Source organism: Cryptomeria japonica, chromosome 10 (genome assembly GCF_030272615.1).
Source record: "Cryptomeria japonica chromosome 10, Sugi_1.0, whole genome shotgun sequence".
NCBI lineage: Eukaryota > Viridiplantae > Streptophyta > Pinopsida > Cupressales > Cupressaceae > Cryptomeria > Cryptomeria japonica.
The window spans coordinates 468,368,308-468,393,638 of NC_081414.1; the positions used below are offsets into that span (position 1 = coordinate 468,368,308).

The 25,331-nt window shown below is 37.0% G+C and overlaps 1 protein-coding gene across 1 annotated transcript in view; it reads left to right on the plus strand.

Annotated features, from left to right (window-relative positions):
* The window catches only part of LOC131063384 (uncharacterized), a 150,193-nt gene that overhangs the window by 64,502 nt on the left and 60,360 nt on the right, over nt 1-25,331 (plus strand). Inside the window, exon 3 of the mRNA XM_057997186.2 lies at nt 842-899. Within this exon, the coding sequence (XP_057853169.1) occupies nt 842-899 (58 nt within the window). The remainder of the gene's footprint in view (nt 1-841; nt 900-25,331) is intronic.

Sequence of the window (25,331 nt, forward strand, 5' to 3'; positions counted from 1 at the left end):
TTAATATAGTTCTCTTTAACACTCTTCTGGAAATTGCAAATACTGTTAAATCACAAATATGAACTACTTGATTCCCGATTTCTAATTTATGATGTTTGTTCAACAAAGGAAAACTGTGTTTTTAACGACTTTCTTATGCCTGAGGACTTTGAGATCATGGAGGCCAACTTGGATAGTCATGAAGTTGAATGACCTAGGAGAGGCTCTAAACTAGGAGCTTCATCATCGACTTGCAGCCGTCTAACATAGCTTTATTTTTAGTAGCAAGAGTCATTGGCTACATTTGATTTTTTGGAACTTTGTTCTTAGTTTATAGGTTGACTTTGTACAAACTATATTGTAATTGAAATTTTGTCAACTGTTACCATCTAGTTATTCCTTATGCACTTTGAAGTATGCTTTGTGCAATGCATTGCAATCAGCGATATGAATATAAACAGCAAAATCCTATTCTCTATAAGTCATGGGTTAAACTCTATATTTTATTTGCTCTATATATATACACACTATGGAAATGCCCCTAAATTTTAAAAAAATAGTTTGTCTTCTTTTCTACAATTTTTTATGTTTTTATTAAAATCCCAATTTTCTAAAAAATCTTAGGTTTGTCGATTTTTTCCCCAAAAGATTTTTGCTGCTATGGTCAACTTATGCCCATAACCTTACAATAAAACTTTTCATGATTGATTGTGCTGGCCAGGTGCCTTGCTTGTAGATTTGTTAATCAATAATTTGAATGAATATATATGGATGTGTCATCGTTTTTAATAGTTTATGATCATATTCACACCTTTATGACATCAAAATTTCAGCTCATCTTTGATTTTTGTTGTCTGTTCAGTCATCAATGAATATTCGCCAGATGGTTAAAACAGTGTGGGCTGCAGATGGCTTCAGAGGTATGCTATCTTTCAACTAGTTCAGAAATGCAAATTGAGAAGTAAAAATCATTTGGAAGGTGAAACAACTAATTGAGGAGAAGAGCAATGAAAAGCATTTGCAGTCTACTATTTATTATGCATTCAAAGAGGAAAATAGAAAAGTAGAAATGAAATATTAGAAATAGGTTGTTTTCTCTAACTGGTTTTTTTCTACATTTTTCTTCATTGCATGTCTTTGCAGGCATTATTTCTTATTTTAATCATTCCTACTATTCTATATGACTTCATGTTTCCTACCATTCCATTTAACTTCCTCAGCTGGGCAACTTTTTTTGTGAAGTAGTTTTCACATGTCATTTAGTATCATGTTTTTTGGCAAGGCTTCAAACACCAATTTATTTTTTCAAGTTGTAGATGGTGGCATGGATTCATAAAAAGATATGATAGCTTGAAGAGGAAGCTCGTCTTCAAAGGTAGGGTTATCCCAAGAAGTATCAGTATGGAATGCCACCACTGTCAAAGTACTGTCTATGGAGTTGGGTGTAACCAACAAACACAAATGGGAGTTGGGTGTAACCAACAAACACAAATGGTATCTTTTTTCTGTTTGGATACAACATTGTCTAGGGCGTAGAGAAGTGCATACAGACTCTTTGAATTGCTACTAACCTGCCCTTGTACACAGAGAACTTGCATAGGCAATCACAGTTTAGATTTTACCATATTAGGGTATTCTCTTTCTTTTTTGTGTCAGGTAAGTATATTTATTATTATAGTGTTTTGTTATATTGACATATTAGTAAAATAATTGTTTTGATATGAAGTCATCTAATAGGTCAATGTCAAAGCACTTGCTTTGATATTATGTTGAGTTTAACCATTTGTGACAGAAATAATGCAATTAGGTATTCTCTGAATTTGTTACATATTGCATTCACCAGACAATACATAATTTAATGCAAAAAGAAGGCAGATTAGTAGACCCATATGATAACTATCAAAACTTAAAAAAATCACATATTAACAATATGAATATGTGGATTTTTAATTGGATATTCTGTTAATTTATTTCTAACACCCACCCTGAATATCAAATTTGTGTCATTTTTTATTAGAAAGACCCATTCTCTTGAATTTCTAAACTTGACTTGGATATTGCTTTGGTAAATTCATCTGTAAACTGATCTTGAATGGAGCAATGGTAAAGCTCTTCCTTGCCATTCTTTACCTTTGTTCTGGATAAGTTATAATGAATCTCTCTATGCTTGCATGAGTTGCACAATTGGATTACAATCTTTGAAAAATTAATTGCTTAGATAATCGAATGAATTTTATTCATGAATATACAATGTATATATAGAGAATTACATGATGGTGTTCTAGAAAGAACAAACCTTCTAACTAAAGCTTCAAACTGAAGCTAAAAAGCTAAATACGCTTAAAAAGCTAAACAACTAAAAATAAAAAGTTAACTTTGCCTTCTAATAAAAGAAGTAGTAGTTACAATAAATGCACAAAAAAAAAGACAACTAAGACGACACCTGAGATGACCATTATAGAATAAATATAATATCATTTTAATACCCTCCCTAATGGTCATCGTACTCAATACCCTACAAAAGACATTGCAGGTCTTTTGATCACAAACGCAAAGAAGGCTGCCCCTAATTTTTAGAACACTCTGCATTTGCGGAGACTCTCCCAGGATCTGTAGAATTTTAATGACCAAAAGTACCAAAAGCCGTCCAACTTGATGTAATGCTCACACGTGAATTACAGGACTGTCACACAAATTACTGAGCTGAAAAAAAAATTGAAACCATGATTTTGAGGAAAAATCGGCAACATCAAAAACCTAAAAAACTTTTGTAGATGAGCACTGAGCACTATTCATTCCAACAACTTCAAAATAGATTGTAAGGTACTTGCTGGTGTATGTTTTATCATTCACCGAACATTAGAATAAAATGTCAAGGACACTCTACCCTCTCTTGAACAAAATCACTACATGTGCCAAGATTGCAAAGAAAGACTACACGGCAACTCCAAGGTTTATATGTGCGAACGAGCGACTTTATGTTGGATAGCTTCCTTGGCTATGTATGCTGAAATACAAGGGGGACTTACGCTCAACTGATATCATTCACAAGTGAGAACTTAGACGAATTTGAGAGTAAATGCTCTCTTTCTTTTTTGGATTTTCAATTTTGGATTTCAAAAAAAAGGATAAAAGGATAAGGGTTTAGAAACTCTATGCTATTCCTAAGAACTCAGGAGACAGTAAAGATTAGGTGAAACCAATAACAATACTCTTCTTCGCTACTGTAAGGACAACTACACAGTAAGTGCAATCTTCTAGGGTTGTGCTAAAGATTTCTATACTATGAATAATACTATCCAACGAACAATATTTATCCAAAGTAAGAGTTAAAGCATCCATAATATAAGCTTAGGCTAACTTTACACATTGAACAAAAATCATTCATTCAAAGAAAGTATGAGCAATTGTTTCACCAATCCACCAATCTATATTATCAAATTCTTCATTCATCTAATAGCTTTGAAAACACAATTTTACTCTAAGCAAATCTATTCTATTGTTGAAGAAAATATGCAACCTTGCAACCACGTGATAACAATAAGGCTTCAAAGCAAACTGCAAATGAACATATATTACCAAAGTAGCTCTTAGCAACAATTTCATAAATCTCTCAACACAACAAAATGAGAGAATAGGAGTTTATATAGAGTTCTAGAAAACAAATGAAAGATCGAGATCAATCTAAGATCAACGATTGAGATTAAAACATAACAACCCTAACTAGGGTTTCCCAAAATAACATCAAGAACAAATGCATGAAGGACAAGTGGCAAGAGCAGCTATCTTCTAGGAAGGTGCATCCTTATCCTCTCGAGTGGTAGTATGTTCAATGAACCTGGACATGATCGGTTTGACCTCCTCCATCGTGACATGTGGCAGCATATTGACCTTGAATTCCAATCTGTCCAAGTCATCTGCACACGTGGCAAAAGCAATCTCCCATTCCTCCTACTTCTGGAAGGCATCCCGGATGGACAAGAAATTCGATGCCTTAGTCAAATTCTGCTTCAGGATTGGTCCATTGATGGCGAAGAAAATCTCTTGATTTTTGAGCTTTAGACTTTCCAGCTGCATATCATTTCCTCGGATGGTTTCCTTCTCAAGTAGATCAACTGTTACAAGGAAAATCCTGTTTTGAATCTCTCTAATTTGCTCCTTAGCTTTAATACTATTAGCCTTCACTTTTTCTAGGACTTCACGTCGTGCAACCAATGCCTAGTACCATATGTAGCCCCTGCTGCGGTTACTTTTTCATCAATCAATTCCTGCTTAGGAATTCCTTTCAATACCCTAAGGCACAGGATAATCCTATCCTGGACATCATGAAGGTCGTCCCATGCGTCTGCCATGTTCGCAATTCTAGAGAGCAAAAAGGAAGCTTGTCCATATGCCAACATTAATCTTTCTACAAATGTGGTTGCTTCTTCACTTTTGCTCCTATCCACTCCTTGGCCTCTCTAGTTGTTACCTTTTCTTCTTCAAAATCTTTGATTGCTTCGTGTGAAGAATTCAAAAGTGGAGGAGCCACTGTATCACCTTGATTAAGAGGCTTGGTCAAGTGCTGAATATATTCCCTCAGGCGCTCGATTTCTTACTTGTATTCTCTTTTCTTTCCTATCTCCTTTTCCAATCTCGCCTTCATAGAAGTGACCGAATTGTCCAAGTCCTTAACCTCTTGATCTTTTGTAGTTGGTCCCAAGTCGATAGTGGTGATTTCATACTCTCGAGGAGTAGTATCCTCCTTTGCCTTGTCCACTTTCGGCACGACAATCTGAACTCTACGACAACTTGTTTCATCCCTCTGAATTGTGGAAAACCTCTTGGCTGACGTTTTTTGTAGCAACCTTCCCTAATCTGGCCAAGAAATCGGCCATGTCATCTTCTTCCTGGACTTCTATAGGTACTTTTATTTTCAACCTTTCTTTCAACCAATCGGGAATCGTGGGCTGTTCAATGCCTTCCTTTCCTTGATTACTTTCTTCACATGGAATATCCTGACCTCCTTGAAGAGCGGAAATCATTCCCTCTTGAAATTTCTCGCCCAAAATATCCATTTCATTTTCTGATTCAACTATCTTTGTGCCTGTAGGAGATGGGGGGGGGGTTCTTCATCTTCCTGTTGGATTGACTCCATATTTCCCTCATGGATTGGAGAAGGAATCTTTATTTCAGCCAATGACTCATCCTCAATAGTTAATACATCGTTCACATTCCTGGATGTGGTAGAATGGGATGATTCTAATCTCTGCTTCTTCTGAACAGGTTCCTCATTCACAATTTTCTTCCCCTTTGACCTTAAAGAGCCCTCAACTGCCTCCTTCCTTTTCTTGGAATTAGTGCTTTAAATCAGCTTGACACTTTGGGATGCTCCTGCATTCGAACAATATGATTCCATTTTGCCCATCAAGTCATAAGTGAGGGTCAAATTTCTTTGCCTTAGCACTTGGACTTGCTGATCAACCCACCATTGCGAATACTTGACAACTGGTCGCATTAAGGTGGCTAAATCTGCGAGCTTTGGTTTTGACTATTTCATAGGAGGAAGAGGCCAATTCTCATCAAAGTGCGTTTGGGTGTACTCTCCATCACCCTCTAACTAATCAGGCACACGAAAAAGATTGATTCTTTTGATCAAGCTTGCCAACAATCTAGACCACAGTCTTTTCCTGATGTCAAACTTGTTCGCAACATTTGCCCAAAAATCCTCCAGATCAACCCTACGCCTGTATCTCTTTCCATTCACCAATCCAATATGGTTATGTGGATCGAAACTAGCCCTGGATCGGTAAAATGTGAATGGATACCACTACATTTCTAACCTGGCACTCTCAGCTGCCTCCATCATTGGGCAAGACTCCAGCATATTTCCAATGAAAAATGGAAAGGAAATGGCTACCTTCTACTTTGCTCTTTGGAAGCCTTGATATGTTTCCAGTTATCTAAGGACTTCAAGCAAGATCATTCTGTTGGTAGGATAAATCGGAAGTCGGTAAGGACATCCAGTAAATCCTTGGACTATATATGTGAAACTTGGATACTGGATAAACTAGGATCCATACTTGCTTATTAAGCTCTTGGCCTCCTGAGTGAGCCTTTGATGAATTTCTCCCTGCAATGTCTTGGTAATGTTGATAAAAAATGCATCATTTACCCTTTTGAAGTGGGCCTTCTCGCTAAGTTGTAGCTGTGGATGATAGTCATAGGATTTGAATTCATTCTCGCCATTACCTACTATGCCCTTGCAAATCAGTCCTGTATATTTGTAGTTTCTTGCTAGTAGGTAAACAATGTAGGAGCTCATGTAAAAAGACTTCGTCCTTTCCAAAATTTTCAGCTGTTCATTAAGGTTGTCGCTGATTATCCGAGATCAATTGAACATTTTGATGCTTGAGGTGATCTCATCAATAAAATATTACATCCAGGTTTCAAACACCTTAAGGGCTACCCATTACTTTGTTTAGCAGTAAAATGATATCACCATAGTCCTCTTTGAAGTCAGTACGAAGCAATCTCTTTGGCATTTTCTTGAGGGTGGGCCTTGGCTTTTCCAACTACAACTTATTGACATTTGTTGCGTAGAGCTCAAGCTGGTCCTCATAAAGCATTTTGGTTTCTTCCTTAGTTTTATATGAAGTTTGGTTGTAACTTGGAATTCAGAATGCTTCCTGAATGGCTAACTATCCAAGATGAGCCAATACTCTCCCATCTGGTGCAATGATTTGCCTTTCTTGAGCATTGTAATGTATAGCACACTCAACCATTAACTCAGCACATTCCATAGGTGGCGGAAATCCAGCTACCTAGACAAGGCCATTTCTCATCATTCGGCGAGCAATAGGTGGTGGGTAAGTGTCCATCGTGCCCGTACATTCTCTTTTTGAAATTTTTGAAGTCCACGTGCCCGAGGTTGGTGTCTCTTAACATTTTTCCACTTGGAATTGATCTTTGACTTAGGCTGCAACCCTTTGCTAGCAAACTTCATCTAGACTTTTCTTGAAAGTCCTCCTCGATTGGACATAAACATGCAATAAACATGAAAAATCAAACATTACTTTCAAGAAAATTTAAGGTTTTAACCCTGATTTTGCATGTTTTGCTTCAGAATTTCACTTTCAGCCTGTCAAAAAGCTATATTTCTATGAAAAATCAGATTGAAAATGGAAGAATCTGGCCCAACACTTAGCAGATTTCGTGAAATAAATGATTAAGACAGAAAAAAAAGACGAAAGAAATCAGTGAAAAATATGGATTTTTGAACTTTTGGAATTCACTTTTGATTGATTTTGGTGAAAATCTGCCTTCACTTCTGGAAATTCTTAGTAAATTTCTCCTTTACTCAGAAAATTTACTCTTCATCTTTAAAAAATCCTCCTTAAAAAATGTGTCTTCTTTAACCTTGAGAGAGAGCAAAACCTTTCACAATCGAACATTGGAAAGAATGAATTGAAAATGACAAGTTTAACTTGATATAGAGTTGAAGAGTTCGATGATTTTTAGCAACTTCATGTTTTCCTCTTAGATTCATCGAACCTAGTCTCTTCCAAAATGGAAACTTAATCCTCATTGAAAAATTTCAAAAGAAAGTTTCTAATTTTCACCTTGGCGCCACTTCACATTTTATCGTCATCTTGTCCATGTGTTGGCAACGAATCTTCTAGAAATTTCATCTTGAGTTCAAAATTTTCGAAGTGTTGGATTTTGAACGTTTCAAAGTTGACCAAACCTCATCTATGGCAAATTTCATGTGTTTCATGCCATGTTGGGCGAACTTGTCCCTCTCTCTAGCCATTTCTTCTTGATGCCTAGGTTGGACTTCAACCTTTTCAAGCCATTGCCATCTTGTTGGATATTCTCTTAGACATGTCAAGGCAAACTTCATCTCCCCTTAAGCCATTTACTATATATGGCATGGCGGACTTCATCATTGTTTGGCCGTAAACCATGGTGGACTTCACTTTATGTTGGATGTTCTTCCAAGGGAGGGCGGACTTTGCATCTTGTTGGACATCTCCCTTGGCACACTTCATAGCTTGTTGGACTTTTGATCAAGGCGAACTTTAACCTTTTCATGCCATCTTCTTTCAGGCCTAGGCGGAGTTTATCTTTGGCTGGCCAATTTCTTCTAAGTGTCTAGACGGAGTTCATCTTGCCTTGGACATTGTCTTTTGCTAGCTGGGCGGACATTATGAACTTCATGCCATTCTTACCAAGTGCAAGGCAGACTTCACCTTATATTGGATGTTTTTTAAGACATATCTTGGGCGGACTTGGCAGTTATTTGGACAATATGCATGGCGAACTTTAGCATGGCTTGGATATTTCCTTCTCATCTAGGGCGAATTCACACTTGGTAGGACAAACTTGGCATTCAACCTTGGGCGGACTTCAACATTGGCCAGTCACTTGATATCTTGCTAGGGTAGACTTTGAGTGTTTCATGCCATGTTTGAGCGGACTTCATGATGGCTTGGACGTTGGAAACTCCTACCTTGAGCGAACTTCATGATGGCTTGAGACATGGTCTTTTCCATTTTCGAAACTTTTCTTTGCCATGGACACTTAGATGATTTTCTTGCCCAATAATTCATGTTTGTCTCGAACATTTGGAACAACATCCTGTCTTGAGATTTTCCCTTCCTTTTTACACTTGGAGACACAAATTTTTGATTTCGAAGATATGAACCCTGTTGCTGTAACATGCTAAAATGTGTAAAATGTTAAAACGAAATAACACGCTGAAATGAAATAAAGCATTTTAATCATAAATGTAACATGCTGAAACAAAAATAACTGTTAACATGAACATTGCAACTTAACATATATGATATAAAGGAAGAGATTTTTTTTTTTTTTTTTGAGTATGAACAAATATTTGAAAGTAACTAACTCAAACTAGCTTTTAACTGAGAATTGCATCACAATGAACTAAACCAATAACATGAACGAAAGATATGAAAGTATTTAACACATTGCATTAAAATGAAGAGAGAGGGTTTAGAGAGTACATTTCATCTAATGCTAACATTCTGAACTTCATAACTTTATCAACTTACCAGTGAGGAGGGAAAGTATCATTAGGGCGCTTATCCGCCCAACCACGGACTTACTAGTCCCCCGTGCCATATTCGACTGGATTGGCTCGACACTTCGCAGGGAGGTAACAAAAAGTGGAATTCATGCCATCTGAGACTTGGTGTTTAGGACCTACACGAACTAGTCAGTCATACACTAAGGGTAACTCCCTACTAGTATGACGCTCCTGACTAGAGGTGTACCTGGTACTAATGATTTGACAGTAGCTTGCAATATACAACACCACCTTGGCCAAGGTTTAAACATTGCAAGCACGAATAAACATGCTGTCAATGGTCACCACCCTTCTCGACATAGCTCTAGGGTCAAATAGGTTCAATTGAACTCATAAAGGAACTATGACCAAACATATGTTTAACTTTCATTTGATATCAGCACCAGTACTCTTAAAAGTTATTGTTTATTTCTTCTCATTCATTTTTGCAAAGTTTTGTAATGATACAACTAAATCCTTGGGATGGGAAAATAGGGGGCATAAGAGCTGCCAGTTGTACATCCAACTCATAAGAATGGGATGTAAACCATTCCTGACATGACTCTGTTGTCGTGGCATCTTGAGTATTCTTTAAATGGTGATGCTATTTGCATCGAGGTACAATGGTGCCCTTCTACCCACTGCCTTCCTAGACTAGGGTATTTAGTTTTATCATAATCAAGGAATGGTAATCTCAATCATATAATTTATCCTTATTGCTGTTTTGACTATTCAGACTTAGAAAAAATTGGAAATAGCTCAATAAAGAGGTAAATTCTTCATAATGCAGTATGGGGTATACAAACCCCCCCCCAACTGAAGGGAATATTGTTAGTCCCCATTCAGGTTATAATTTTATGATTTCAGATTATAGTTCAAACTGAATGGTACATGTAAATCTAACTCACAGACCTGCATTAAGCCTACACATATATATCTATATTTATATATATAAATACACACTTAAAAGTGTATATATATATATATCAGTTAACCTTGCTATGCTGTTTAAGTTATAGGATTTTTTTTTTATAAAAACAAAATCATTAATGAGGATTTGAAACAAGAATCTGATCAACCCTACTTGTAGTTCCAGAAATTTATATCAGCTGAAGAATATAAACACCCTAACTGGTATGAATTATCAGCAACATTCCAATAGCATAAATTATCTTGACTTCTTATACATACATACATACATACATATATATATAGGTATGAGGACTGCTTCCAATAATTTCAAACTCTTCTCACAGTCCAAGAGCAGTGAAGTAAATCTGGTTTTTATGGTAGGAAATTTTGGCAGATACAGTACGCATTTTTTGTTTTTAAATTGCAGAAGGGTTTAACCCTCTTCCTCATTCAAGCAATTTCAATATTCATGTCACCAATTGCATATTCTAGAAAAGAATCAAGATATAACAGAAACATTCTGTATTTCCTTCTTAGCTAAGAGCAGAAATAAGAGAGAGGAAGGAGGGTTTCCAAATTTGACAAGTGCATAGAGTATAAAAGAAGAATTGCACTTTGCTAACACTTCATCATAACCCTTATTTATTTATTTATTTTTTTTCAAAAATCGAAAGGAAGGAAGTATGCATAGCTTATAGGGTTAGAAGCAAATTCCATGACCTGTATGAAGAAGAAAAATGTCTGAAGAGTGTCTTCCAGCATCTTTCCCTTCAGCAAACCCCTTTGCTCTTGAAATCGCAGAGCAGAAAATGCAAGTCGGGGAGCAAGAAAATGGTAAAACGCAGAGCAAATACCTCTTTGTTTTGCGGCCAGAAGCAATGAATAATATGTCGTTCAATGCACAAACCCCCTAATATCATCTGAAACGTTTTACCCTTCCTCTGCAATGATGTGATGGGGTGTGCTATGCACGAAAAGTTCATTACGAACTTCCTGTAATACCCAGCTAACCCCATGAAGCTTTTGACTTCATGCACATTCCTTGTAGTTGGCCACATGGCTTTAATCATTGTTGGATCTATTGCTATCCTCTTGGCTGAATAATTTGCCCTAGGTATTGTACTTCCCTTTGAAAGAAGTTACACTTGGATAATTTTCCATACAACTTGTTTTCTTGCAAGCGTTGTAAAACAAACTGCAAGTGCTGTAGGTGTTCTTCTTCATTCTTGGAGTATATTAAAATGTCATCCAAGAACACCAAGACAAATTTGTCAGGGCAGTCGTGAAATACACTGTTCATTAAGTTCATGAAAGCAGTTGGGGCATTGGTGAGTCCAAATGGTAAAACAGTGGACTCGTAATGCCCATAACGAGTTCTGAAGGCAGTTTTATGGATATCCTCATCCTTTAACCTCAACTGATGGTACGCTGATCACAAATCGATCTTGGAGAAGACTGTTGCTCCACGCATTTGATCAAATAAGTCATCAATGCGAGGTAGAGGATATTTATTTCGGATTGTCAGCTTATTCAACATCCTGTAATCTATGCAAAGTCGGAGAGTCCCATCTTTCTTTCTGACAAAAATAACTGGTGCCCCCCATGGCAACACACTAGGTCTTATCAACCCTTTGTCTAGAAGTTCCTGAAGTTGAGCCTTTAACTCCATCAACTCGACAGTAGTCATATGGTAAGGAGCCTTGGATACTGGAGCTGCCCCTTGTACCGTTTCGATGGAGAAATCGAATATCCTTTTTGGTGGTAAACTAGGCAATTCTTCTGGAAATACATCTTGATAATCTCGAAGATAAGGGTATTTCTCTTCGAAAGGCTCTTCTGGTTCCTCATTCTCTCCAAACTCTTTTGCGTGATGGCCACAATTTTCATACATCATCATGTCATCCTGATATTTGACATCCTTGGATTCATTGATTTCTTCCATTTTAACTACAAACACCTGACACCCTTTCTTTTCGATTTGCTTCAATTGCATGGCAAAAAGTTGTCGCAATCTGATTTCCCATTGGATTCCTTGCAAAAGTACCTTATTGCCATAATCATCCTGGTACTCAACTATCTTGGCAAAGCAATTGACTTTAGCCCTGTGCTGCCCCAACCACTTCATACCTAAAATGACATCATGTGTTACAAATAGGTCAACTTCGGTGGTGAAGTTTGGAAAATCTATTCTTGCCCCAAATAGGCATTGCTCTACCCAAGCTCTTGACTGGTTGGCATATACTATAGTCCAGGAGTTAGCCATATAGCCAGTTCTCCTAGGAAACTTACTAAGCAGCTTAGGTGAAATAAAATTTTCAATGGCTCCTTTATCAATGAGTATAGTAATAGGAATACCATATAAAGTACCTGGGGTCTCCACCGGTGTGAACTGATACTCAGCTTGACGGTTATCAACAGTTGCATGAATTCTTTGTTGGAGCACTGCCTGCTGAGGTGGCGACGGGTTTCTCTATTGTTTCCCTCGTTGTTTGGTTGGGCACTGATTGGCGTAGTGATCGCCACCACAATTAAAGCAACCTCCTGGTGGTCCTTTCTTTTCTGATTTGTTATTGTTTCCCCCATTATCTCGTCTGGGTTTGTCATAGCCTTTCTGATCTCCTCGGTTATTCTGCTGACCTCCTTTGTACCCTTTGGTTGTTTTTATTGTTGGATCCATATTTATCTCCCCTCTTTTTAAAGGTCCGAGAAGACAGTGCTCGATTGCTCTTTATCCTGTTTCTATCTCTTATGGAATCATCCTTTCGAAGTTTTTGCTCTTGCCTAATAGCCTTTTCATAGGCTTCATCCATAGTAGTAGGAGCTAGGACATCTACTGATCCTCCTCTACGGTTATTTAAACCCATGATGAACTTTCTGATTTTATATTTCTCATCTACTTGGAAGTGAAGTACATACTTTAGGAGACGAGTGAATTTTTCCCAATATGCATGAACATAAAGTTCCCCTTGTTTCAAGTCCTGAAAGTTTGTCAGTTTTTGCTCAAAAAATAACTGTGGCAGCTACCTTTGCCTAAATACCTCTACAAACTTACTCCAAGTTATGTTATCTGATTTCATACCAAGTTCGACTTTTTTGCTCTCCCACCAACCGGCAGCTTCTTCGGTTAGTTGATAGGCTCCCCAAACAACCTTCATGTTCTCGGTGTAATATCTGATTTTGAAGTATTTTTCCATGCCCGTAAGCCAGGCTTCGGCGACATCTCCTCCTTCAAACCCATCATACTGTGGAGGTTTAACCTTCTATAAATAATTCGATATGACCCCCATAATCTGTTTATCCTTACGGTTCTGGGTGCGGGTTTGTGTCCCTAGTAACCCACTCTGACGAGTGTGCTCTTGCTGAGTATGCTTCACTTTGAATGGAGACTCATATTCAACACTGGGTGTTTTTGTGTGGCCACTTGCCCTTTGCTCCAAGACTTGGAGCCTGTTTTGCATGTTTTCAACCATCTAGGTGAGTTTATCTAACTTATCCATTGAAGTTTCCGGACCTCAGATTCTCCCCCACCTTCTTGGTGATGAGACATGTTATAGTTTCCTTGTTAAATCTGTTATTCAGAATATGAAGTTTAAGTTTTCTATCTAATTCCATCAATAAGAGCATGAAATGGTAACATAAATTTTACAATCTAACTATCCACATATATATATCATGTTAATTCTTATCTGAAACTGTTGTCAAAGCAGTAAGGGAGTTTTGTTTTTCAATATATACAATGTAACTCTATCAAAGAGTTACTCTAAAAAATAGTTCGGGGTTTTAGTCTTTCATTATGTACAAAGTAAAGCTCCCTCTAAGAGCTACTGTCTGATTCTGTAATGAGCTCTTCCTGTTGTTGTGTAGCTAGGTCGGTTCCCTTCTAGGGCCGACCTAGTGCACAAAATGCCAAGTGGCCTGTCGGCCTTGGCATTTGGATATCTCAGTTGTATGAGTCTAATTTGGGGCAGGCCCTATTTGGGCGAACCACTTGTGTGTAACTTGTGATTAAGTTAAATGTAACTTGCAACTAAGGGAGACTCATATGTAACTTGTAATATATAGATTTGACCCTATCCTTGGCGCGAAAAGTATATGGCCGACTTGAGATCTATTAGGAGGTATTGATTCATCTATATGCAAGGTCATGATTGCATCAATAGCAATGAATTCAATAACTTGAAGATTATGTAGTGTGCTCGGGGGTGACGATAAGAGCTTATCGTCTATGGTTGTGAAGGTAACAAATCTGATGTTTGCCTGTGGTTAACGAGCACTACCATAAAATCAACACTTCCTACCCTTCAAAATCGGAAAAAGGTACCAATCGGAAACCAGGTCCGGGTATCCGAACCTTCTTTGGTTCCTCAGGCTCAGTATGGATGACAACAGTGTTAAATTTCATCTCCTCAGTTCTGGTCTTAACCGGTTTGGGTGCTTTGTTGGCTAATATTTTGGTTCGTATCGTTGCCTTCCTGGCAGTAGTCCAAGGTTGTCTTTCCTTGACAATCTTTTTCATGGCATCTGCTAAGGTTTCGTTGTCAGATGGCATCGAGCAGTATGAATAATCATACTTGTGGTTTATTACCTTCCACAGCTGAAGGTAGACCGGATCATGCACTTGTTTACGTTTTGTTGTGCGAAACATCCTGGAGAATGCCAAAATATTTTGCTTCAGTTCTCTTATCCTAAGTTTTTGCTATTGTAGTGAGCCCTAGGTTCAGTGTCGAACCCAGTGCTTTGTGAAAAATAAATTGAATGAATGATTCAATAATCGGATAATGTATATATAGAGATTACAAGACGACGTTCTAAATTAAGAACAAGTCGTTTAAAGTGAACTACTAAAAAGCTAAACGCTAAATAAAGCTTAAAAGCCAATTAACTAAAAAGGAAAAGCTAAATGCTAAATAAAGCTTAAAAGCTAATTAACTAAAAAGCTAAATGACCATTAAACAAGGAACTAAATATAGGTGACTAAAATATCATTAAATATTCTAATACCCTCCCTTAATGGTCATTCTATCTACTAACTACCCTACAGAAGACACTGCAGGTCTTTGATCACAAATGAAAAGAACACTCTGCTGTGGTGGAGACCCTCCCTAGATCTGAAAAGTGTTAATGACCAAGAATACCAAAAGCCATCCAAGCTAATGTAGCCTTCACACGCGAATTAGAGATTTGGCACACACGAATTACTGAAGCCTGAAACAATGATTTTGAGGAAAAAATCAGCAAACCCTTTTGCAGAAGAGTACCAACTCCAAAACTGACTGCAAGATACCATGGTTGCAGATGTTCGCCCTGGCAGGTGCGACCCAAACTAACTGCAACAAAGCACGATTTTTAGGAAAAAACCGTCAAACCCTGAAATAGGAACCCTCGAAAAGAGAATTTACGATTTTGAGGAGAAAATCGAAAAACCAAGAAATCTGAGGTTACAAATCATCGTTTTTGTGGAAAAAAAATGGTAAACCACAGATAACTAAAATCTTACGCGAATATCGCGGATTACAGATGAGATATTTTTTAAGGGAAAATTATAAACCCTGCGGACAATTTTTGAGGAAAAAATCGTGAAAACCCTCCCATGATTTTTTGTGGAAAAAATCAGAAAACCGATAGACAATTTTTCAGGAAAAAAAATCGTGAAAACCCTGGGACCTGTAAGACGAGGTCTGGCCTAAATCAATCTGATCAAGGCAACGATATTCAGATATCTTGAACATGCACTGTTTCCAAGTGTTGTGGTAGCTATTGAACTTCTGACTATGTTCCAACATGGTGTTGGTCAAAGATGCCGTCACAAAAATGGAGGTTGAACGAGGTCAACCTAGTGAAAGCAAGAGACAAAAGAATCTGATTCAAAAATCAAAATAGAAGCTGCTGAAAAAACTGAAACCCTGGAAAAGAATTCTGGCACGAATTCCAAGGCACAAATTTCGAGGTTTGGAAACCTAGAAATTAAATTTTTTTGCACACTTAAAACAGCATAAATGGTGCCCAAAAAACAACAAAAATTCCAACATCCACAAAAATAGCAGAAATTGTGAACTGTTTTTAAATTCCAAGGCAAATTTGCTGGCACAAAATTTGAGGTGCGGAAAACGAGGCACCTAGAAAAATTTGAGACCAACCTAGAAAAGCTCTTGAAAAACCCACCAAGAATTTGACGACGACCCAGTTGAGGTCTCGAAAAACCCACCAAGAATCTGCAAGCAAAATAAAATTTCGATTTGAGCTGAAGGGTCAAAACCCTAGTCGAAAATTGCAGAAACCTTAGGAAAATTTTCAATCTGCAAAAAAAACTCCAGGTTGCAGGCCCGAAAATCTCCAGAACGCTAAAAAAAACATGAACTGCTGCCCAGTGCAAAGAAATTCGCCCACGAACCAGAAACCCTCGAAACCCTAAAAAAACCTTCAAAAAAGCAAAATCGTTTTTTTTTCTTCTAAAAACAATTAAAAAAAATCTGGAAAATATTCCAAAAAGAAGGCCATGATTTTTTATTAAAAAATTCGCCAAACTTTAAAGAATCCCATCGACCCGCTCTGATACCATGAAAAATAAATTGAATGAATGATTCAATAATTGGATAATGTATATATAGAGATTACAAGACGACGTTCTAAATTAAGAACAAGTCGTTTAAAGTGAACTACTAAAAAGCTAAACGCTAAATAAAGCTTAAAAGCCAATTAACTAAAAAGAAAAAGCTAAATGCTAAATAAAGCTTAAAAGCTAATTAACTAAAAAGCTAAATGACCATTAAACAAGGAACTAAATATAGGTGACTAAAATATCATTAAATATTCTAATATCTGATACCATGTGTAACATGCTAAAACGAAATAACATGCTGAAATGAAATAAAGCATTTTAAACATAAATGTAACATGCTGAAACAAATATACCTGTTAACATGAACATTGCAACTTAACATATAAAGGAAGATATATATATATTTTTTTTAGAGTATGAACAAATATTTGAAAGTAGCAAACTCAAATTGTAGAAGGGTTTAACCCTTTTCCTCATTGAAGCAATTTCAATATTCATGTCACCAATTGCATATTGCAGAAAAGAATCGGGATATAACAGACTCATTCTGTATTTCCTTCTTAGCTAAGAGCAGAAATAAGAGAGAGGAAGGAGGGTTTCCAAATTTGACAAGTGCATAGAGTATAAAAGAAGAATTGCACTTTTCTAACACTTCATCATAACCTTTTTTTTTTTAATTTTTTTTTTTTTCAAAAATCAAAAGGAAGTATGCATAGCTTATAGGGTTAGAAGCAAATGCCATGACCTGTATGAAGAAGAAAAACGTCTGAAGAGTGTCTTCCAACACCTTTCCCTTCAGCAAACCCCTTTGCTCTTGAAATCGCAGAGCAGAAAATGCAAGTTGTGGAGCAAGAAAATGGTAAAACACGGAGCAAATACCTCTTTCTTTTGCGGCCAAAAGTAATGAATAATATGTCGTTCAATGCACAAACCCCCTAATATCACCTCCAAAACATTTTCCATCATGTGTTCCGCCCTAATACCAGGCGTATTTCCAAAACCGCCTCAGGAGGAGTCACGCCACAATCATGCTTCCATCCTTCACACGTTTTTCCTGTCTCAAGCTTCCTGGAGAAGGTTCGATAGTTCACGCCAAAAGAATGCCCGAGAGTTTCTTTTCATATTTTCGAACCTTCTTATTTCATATTGAAAATAATGAAATTTTTATATTATGTTAAGTCCCTTTATCTTAATTTGCCCGATAAGAAATATAACTTGCTCATTAATTAATGATATATAATGTACATGGCGTTATGAAAGCGGGGTTGTAGATGTTTTGTTTAATACTTTATTTCTTCACGCCACTTATACTTTTAGTGACTAGAGGATGTGTTTTTCTTTACAATTAAATAAATAACAAGGTTTTTACCATTTCTTTTATTTTTTAAGGTTACTTAACCTTTCCAAGAGTTTTGTATAACATATTCATATGTTTATATATATGAATATATATGCCTTATGTATGCATGCCTATGGGGGCACGTATATTGTCGAGTATACGCATTCTCATATACATGCTATGCATAAGATATATATTGATATATATACATATATAAATATATTTACATGATAAACATGAGCCTCTGCGAAATTTAAATAATAATTAATTTAAAATTAATTAAAAATTCCTTAAAATAATTATAACGAGTTACCTTGAAACACAATCAAAACCTAGGTTGGTGAACACTACAATCTATGTATGGACTAACTAAGTTACCTGACGCGATGACTGACGAAGTTTGACAAGTCAATCATGAGACTACCTGACTCAAGGTTAGGGTTTTAGACAACATTAGTTCTTTTTTCCCTTTACCTCTAGACCTGATGATACTTTCCCTCCCTTTGCAGAGGACGACGATCTCTTGCACACACTTAGCCAGTTTTAGCGAGCTAGATCAAAATTTGTCCTATTCTGACATTTCATAGATCATTGACAAAAGTAAAACATCATGTCATAATGTTAACTATCAAGTCATCAATTTACCATTATGATTCATCAAATCATCATTCTAAGCATAGTTGACTTCATTCAAAATGCATGAACATCTAAGCATATTCATTCAATCTAAACGTGAAAAACTAGGGCACATTCATTCAATTAAAACATGAAAAACTAGGGCACATTAAACATTGTGTTGGTATAGCATAGATAGACTAGGGCACATATATCATGGTGTAATCACAACATATTAATAACTAGGGCAGATGTGGGATGTACTAGTTGCCATGACTTGAGCGGCCCAATCCTAGGTCAAATTTCAAAAAAGTTGAATAAAGCAAAAAAGCAAAAAGTAGAAAAGCAGGCAAAAAAGTTGCTTCCCGAATTGGTCCCAAAATGCCAAAAATAAAAAAAGCACAAAGCAAAAAAAGCAGAATTCAACAAAAATAGGAAGGTGTTAGAATTGACCCTAAGCAATTGCATTTTTCGTCCTTTGGGCTTTTGGAGCACTTTGATGAGTTCCAAACACTATTCCGAGCATGATTTCCCTACTTGACTTGGATGACTTCTCAAAAACTCTAATTCCAGACTCTCAAAGAAATGGACTTATGAAATTGCAATGCTAAGACAAAACCCTAAAAAACCAAACTACCGGGGGTCCCCATTCGGAACGGGGCAATGTGTGAAATAGGTCACAACAGTGCCACAGTTGCAAATGTTTGCCCCAACAACTTCAGGTTTGACCCAAAATAGGCTGTAACAAACAACAATTTTTGTGGAAGAAACCGTCGAACCCTGAAATTTGAGGTTACAAATCATCGTTTTTGTGAAAAATTAGGTAAAAACCCTAAAACAGGAACCCTCCTAAAGAGAACCCACAATTTTTGAGGACAAAATTGAAAAACCCACAAAATTTTTTTAGGTTAAAATTATGAAAACCTAAACAACCAAAATCCCATGCAAACTTCGCGAATTACAGATGATACACAATTTTTGAGGAGAAAAAAAACAAATGAAACCTTGAAACGTCGCGCAACAAAACACCAAACATCACTCGGTAAAACAATGCTCCCTGATTTTTGAGGAAAAAATCAAGCAAAACCCTCACATGATTTTTTGTGGAGAAAAAATCAGAAAACCCTAGCCGTAAATAGAAAACCTTCTCATTGAGCACAAAAAATGCCAAACCCACACACCTAGACAAAGTCATCGCTCGCAAAAGGGAAAAATCGTGCGCCAAAAAATAAATCGTGGCTCACAAAATGAAAAAACACAATTTTTACAGGCGCAATTTTTTTTCTATGTTTTTCGCGTCCGATTCAACCCGTGTGTGCTCTGCAAGCCTTGTGGCCCCCACCACGAAAACTCTTTTCGCGATTGCCAGAACCTTGAAGCAAATACAAAGATCGCGATTTTCAAAGTTCTGATTTTCCAGTAAAAATCTGCCATGTTTTTCCTGTAAAAAAAAAAACACGATTTTTACAGACCACAAACCCACGAACAGGCAGAAATTTGTTTTTCGATCAAGCAAATCCTTGAAAACTCCAACAATTTTTTTTGTAAAAAAATTGATTAAACTATTGCTCGTACAAAACAATGTTGTTGTCTAAGCCACTGGTACTTAGGATTCTATGAAGCCAAATAATACTTGCAATGGCCACAACTTCAGAATAATATTGTACAACATCAAATAATTCAGCATGCTTAATGAATTGGAATGGGCAATTTCAAATGCCCATTATTGAGGAAGGAAGCCGGAGAAGATAATACAGGCACATGATACTAACATATCTGAGCAATACCACTCAAACAATTATCATTTGCCATTTTAACTTAAAGGGGGAGACACTAAATGCTTCAGAAAAATAACAGGAGTGCTGTTAAGATAAAATGCCCCTCAGAACATGGAGGAAAGTAGGGCAAACAACTATCTATAGATTACTTGGGAGAGAGACAACTTCTGCTTAAAATGATAGGGATATTATTCTACCAAATATTAAGCACTTAAATGAATAGCAAAGTTGTTTTAGTTTTATAAATGTTCAAATAAGTATTTTTCTGGTCAGTAAATGAGGGTTCTATTGGGGCTCTCATCCATGTATATAAAACAAACTTATACAAAGTACAACCAAAGAGGTGAACATGTGCCATACAAAATTGCTACCCTAGAAGCATGAAGGCAACAAAGTTGCATACAAGCTAGTTAGCTAAGGGCCCATCCAATAAAAAAAATAAATTCAAAAAAGATCAAACCCATTAGGGCCCACAAAATTTAGACCAAACAAAGATCAATCAATAAGTATCAAGGCCTTCTCCGCTCTGTGGTCCACAGAGGTTGAAGCTGCACCAACAGTTCCACCACCTCTCACCCCTTCAGGTGCAGACCAGTAGTATTGCCCGTGTTGTCATCCTGAACAAAGCTGTGTCAGCTGCAATTTATCCCTCTAATAATGGAACTGCACCCCTGGATTGACTTCCAACTGTTTGGCTGCCTCTGCAGAAATGCTGTTCGGTAGAGAGGACATAGAAAATTAGCTGGAAATTTCTAGCTCATCATTCATGTGGGTAACCTGGCGAGTGTGAATAATGATGGCTAAGTTGTTGCAGCAGGACACCAATTCTTCCTTCTGGAGGAAAATTGTTTGGCTTTTGTTACTCAAGACGGGTATTTCTCTTGCAAACCAGGCTCTAGTTTCTCTTGATCACCCCCCTGTACATTTTGCTCCTCAATCCTGGGGGACAACCTCCGGCCTCATGTTTTGGAAATACCAAATGGAAAATCTAGTCTCAAATGGCTTTGTTCGCAATTAGATCTGTTAGCTTGCTCCTAAACTCTGCTGCAATTGAAGCCTTTAACCTAAAAACCTGAGTATTCTCCAGAATGTTTAGACAAAGGATACATTTGACAAATTGAAGAGTCTTAGTGTCTGGACAAGAACATTATATGACCTGTCTGAGACTGTACTTCTGTAGAAGGGATCTTGAACCCCCTCTTCCCAAACAAACTTAGCCATTGCCAGAAATGAACAGCACAGAAAAATGTAGAGGAGCAGAGCTCAACCCCAATTGCCATTAGAGAAAGCTTCCCATACAGCAAGTAATTAAAAAACGGGCAAGTAAAGCTATACAATCTAGGTAATTGTGTTCACATTTGCTGGAATTTTTTTCCCCTTCTATAGAGTGCCTACCTTGAGGGACAAATTGAAAGCCTCTCCCCCCTTGCCAAAAAAAGGCAAAAAATCAAACAAGTTGACAAATCATAAGGGAACGAATAGAGGAGACCATCAAGAAGGGAAGTTAGCTATCAAGAAAGTGGGCAGGCCCCCGAAACATCCATTCTAACACTAACTTAAGCTGAAAAGTTTATCTTTTCAATGCCTTCATTTGCCAAGAATCTGCCACTTTATTACAGTTTCTATAACAATGTGTAAAATTTATCTTTTTGAAGCTCTCACAAATCTTGAGAGCTTCCTCTAGGAGGCTACAAAACTTTAAGCTCTAAGATTTCTTTTAATCCAAACCATTAACCACCACCATATAGTCACCTTCCACATTCAAATTCTTACATCCAGCTAAGATAGCCAAGCTCGATCCTTACATCACTGCTAGTAGCTGTACCTCATAATTAGTTTTTGAACTTTAAACGGATCCATCCTTCACCATCTTCCCCCTAGATTGTCCCAAAAACACCTAAGCTCCATTAAAATTGAGCTTCAGAAACCTCTCAGGAGGTTTCAACCATTTCTGATTTCTTTGAAGCAAACTGTTGTTAATAACCCCATTATTTGGGAATAAGTCCTTATTTTTTTTCAAATAGACAGTTGCTAAGATTCTTGAATGGATTCAATTTCATATGATAGAAGTATTGAAATAATTTTGGTGTGGAATGTTATCGCTCCTTTTTGTGCATTGTGCAATTTGTTTTCTGTTGAATCTCATATCTATGAATTGAAGGATTAAGAGCAATTAAGAAATTGTAAAGACATAAGAAGAATTAGTCCAAACCATTGTTGGAAAACTCAGACTTGGGAAAAACTCGGCAAAGCCCCAAAATGCAACTTGGCAAAAAACTCGACAACTTAAAAAATTGCTTAAATTTCATTAGAAACTATTTTTTTTGCAAAAATTCAATGAGGAGATGCCTCCATTGAGTCAATAAATGAGTACATAAAAGAAACAAGCTGAGTCTAATTAGGTTTGATTGATTTAAATGCAAATTGGGTACAAAATGGCATCCTCATGTGGAACGCTGATAGCTGATAGTCTAAAACAAAATGAAAATAACAAATTGTTTTTGTAAAACTAAAATTAAATACTACATCAAAACATTTTACATCTTCCTCTTCCCAGCTTTAGTGAAAACTAGGGGAGAGGTAACATTAGAGAGTCTAGTCTTAGGAGTCCATTGTGGCTTCTCCACCTTGTTTGGTATGACAGGTTGTGGCTCGATTTCTATCCTGGATGTAGATGCTGGTGGCACTGGCAATGACTCCTCATCCTCCTTATCCTCCTCATCCTCCTCAATGGCATCCAATGACAATCCCAATCCCCTTCATCCATTGCCTGCCTCTCCAAATCATAGATGTCGTCCAGAGTAAACAATGGAGGCTGCTCATACCCTATCCAATCAATATAAGGATCGATATTTCCTCTGCCTTTCTTATGCACAACTGAAGATTGTATTGCACAAAGATAAGGTCATTGAGGTGTTTTTAAGCTAATTTGTTCCTCTTCTTCGTGTGGATGGCCTTAAATAAGCTCCAATTGTGCTCACAGTTGGATGCACTACAAGGTTGGTATGAGACATGAAGGGCAAATATTTGGAGATTTGGGGTATTTCTACCTCAATTTGTCCACCAATAGTATACAAAAAAAGTATTGAAGAGTTAGAAAGCCAATTTAAAACATATTTTATCAAATTACCAATAGATTCAATACTAATAGTTGTAAACTTGTAAATTTGAAAAATGTAACTTGTAAGATGCATGTGATAGACTTCAAATATCGTACCTTGTGTTTGAGTGGTTCTTCCTCTCTTAGCCAGCTTTGAAGAGAAGAGCTTACCTTTTGATTCCCTATAAATTTGCAATTCATTGACAACGAGGTTTCCATGTAGTGAGGCCCTCCATAACCTCTCCACTAGGATTTGAGAAGGAATATTAGAAGAAAAAATGATGGTTGAGGAAGTCCCCTGTTGCATGGATGGGTTCTTAGAGTTGATTGTTCCACTTCCTATCATTAATTTCCCATATGGGATCAAATTTGAGGCGGTACCCCTTGTAATAACTTTTGGTAGACTCCTTGGCCCTATCCATGGCCTCATAAAGATAACCCATTGGGGTTTGTTCCCCATCTACCAAGCGGAAAATTCTTACCAAGGGCTCCGACACCAATTTAAAAATACAAAGAAACATTGAAGTTACAAATTTATAATGAAAGACTTAAATTAAAAAAAATTAAATATTCATTTTGAATTTAAACACAATGTTTTGAAGTTACCTTCACAAGCTTTGTAGCTCTTTGTGCAAATAGGTTGTCAAAGACTATGCATGCAACCCTTTCCCCTTCAGGCTTCTTCAAGTAAGTTGAGTCTAGCCATGCTTGACTCACAATCATTTGTTTTGAAGACGTCAATGAACCAATAATGCCTTGCAACATTAAGAAAAATGTTGCAAACCTTGTAACACCCGATGTTACCAACTCTTTCCCTTGGGTGTGGTCTCTAAACCCAAGGGTGATTGTAGATATGTTTTGTGATCCTCCTTGCATCCTCTACAATTGGTGTCATCCAATCAAGTTTGCCTATGTCCTCAAAAAGAAGGTCATGGACGTGTTGCATGAGGTGTTAAAAAAAGTTTTTTGTTTTTTTCTTGAAGGATTCTCCCAGCCGCCACATATGTTGCTGCATTCTCAGTTATTATTTGTATCACATTTTTGATTCCACCTCCATGACAGCTTTCTCCAACATTAGAGCCAAAGTTTTTGCATTTTTCATTTTGTTCGAGGCATCCATTGATTCAAGAAAGCCACATCATTTTTGCAAGCAAACAAAATATTAATGATGGTGTGGTTTTTTCCATCCGTCCACCCATCAAAAAGAATGGTCCAGGCATATTTTTTCCATGCTTTTCTTTGTTCTTCCATCATTGCTCTTGCCCTATCAGTTGCATTCACGAGCAACCTACATGTACAAAGTGAATTTAAGTACACAATTTTAATTTTTAAACAAAAAGTAGCTTAAATTCAACATAAATTAATATAAAAAAAGAACATAAATTTAAGCTAAATTTTAAAGCTCAACATAAGTTATCAAAAAATCTAAATCAATTGAACTAACCTCCTACTCAAGTCTTTGCGAGAAGGTGCTTTGTTGCCTTTTCCTGCAACTATCAATAAGGTAACCAAATTCTCCCATTAAGCATTTGTTGCCACATTGAAAGGGATGTTGTTAAAGAACCAAAAATCAGGACATGCAATGCCTGCATGCTCATGCACCTCCTTGTTCCACCAAGCTACCTCCAATAATGGTTGTGCTCTAGGTGTGTTTCTGGGCACCAAAAATTTATGTGCAGGCACTGATATTGGTGCTCTTCTAGAAGTACATTAATTGGTGCTTGTGGTGGTGGTGGATTTGTTCCAGATATGTGGGCCACAAAGAGAGTCCACTATGCTCTAAAGTGCATCTTCATTTAATTCAAGGTTGACTGGAGCACCTTGAGAAGCAGTTATGGATTTTGACATGTCTACTAGCCTTGCCCTCTCCCTTCGCAAGTTTTTCTCTTCTGTGGCTGCAAGTATGGCATTTATTTCTCCTTTTATTTCTTTAGTGGTCTGTCATAACCCCTCTTTGGACATTGGATTAAATAAATACG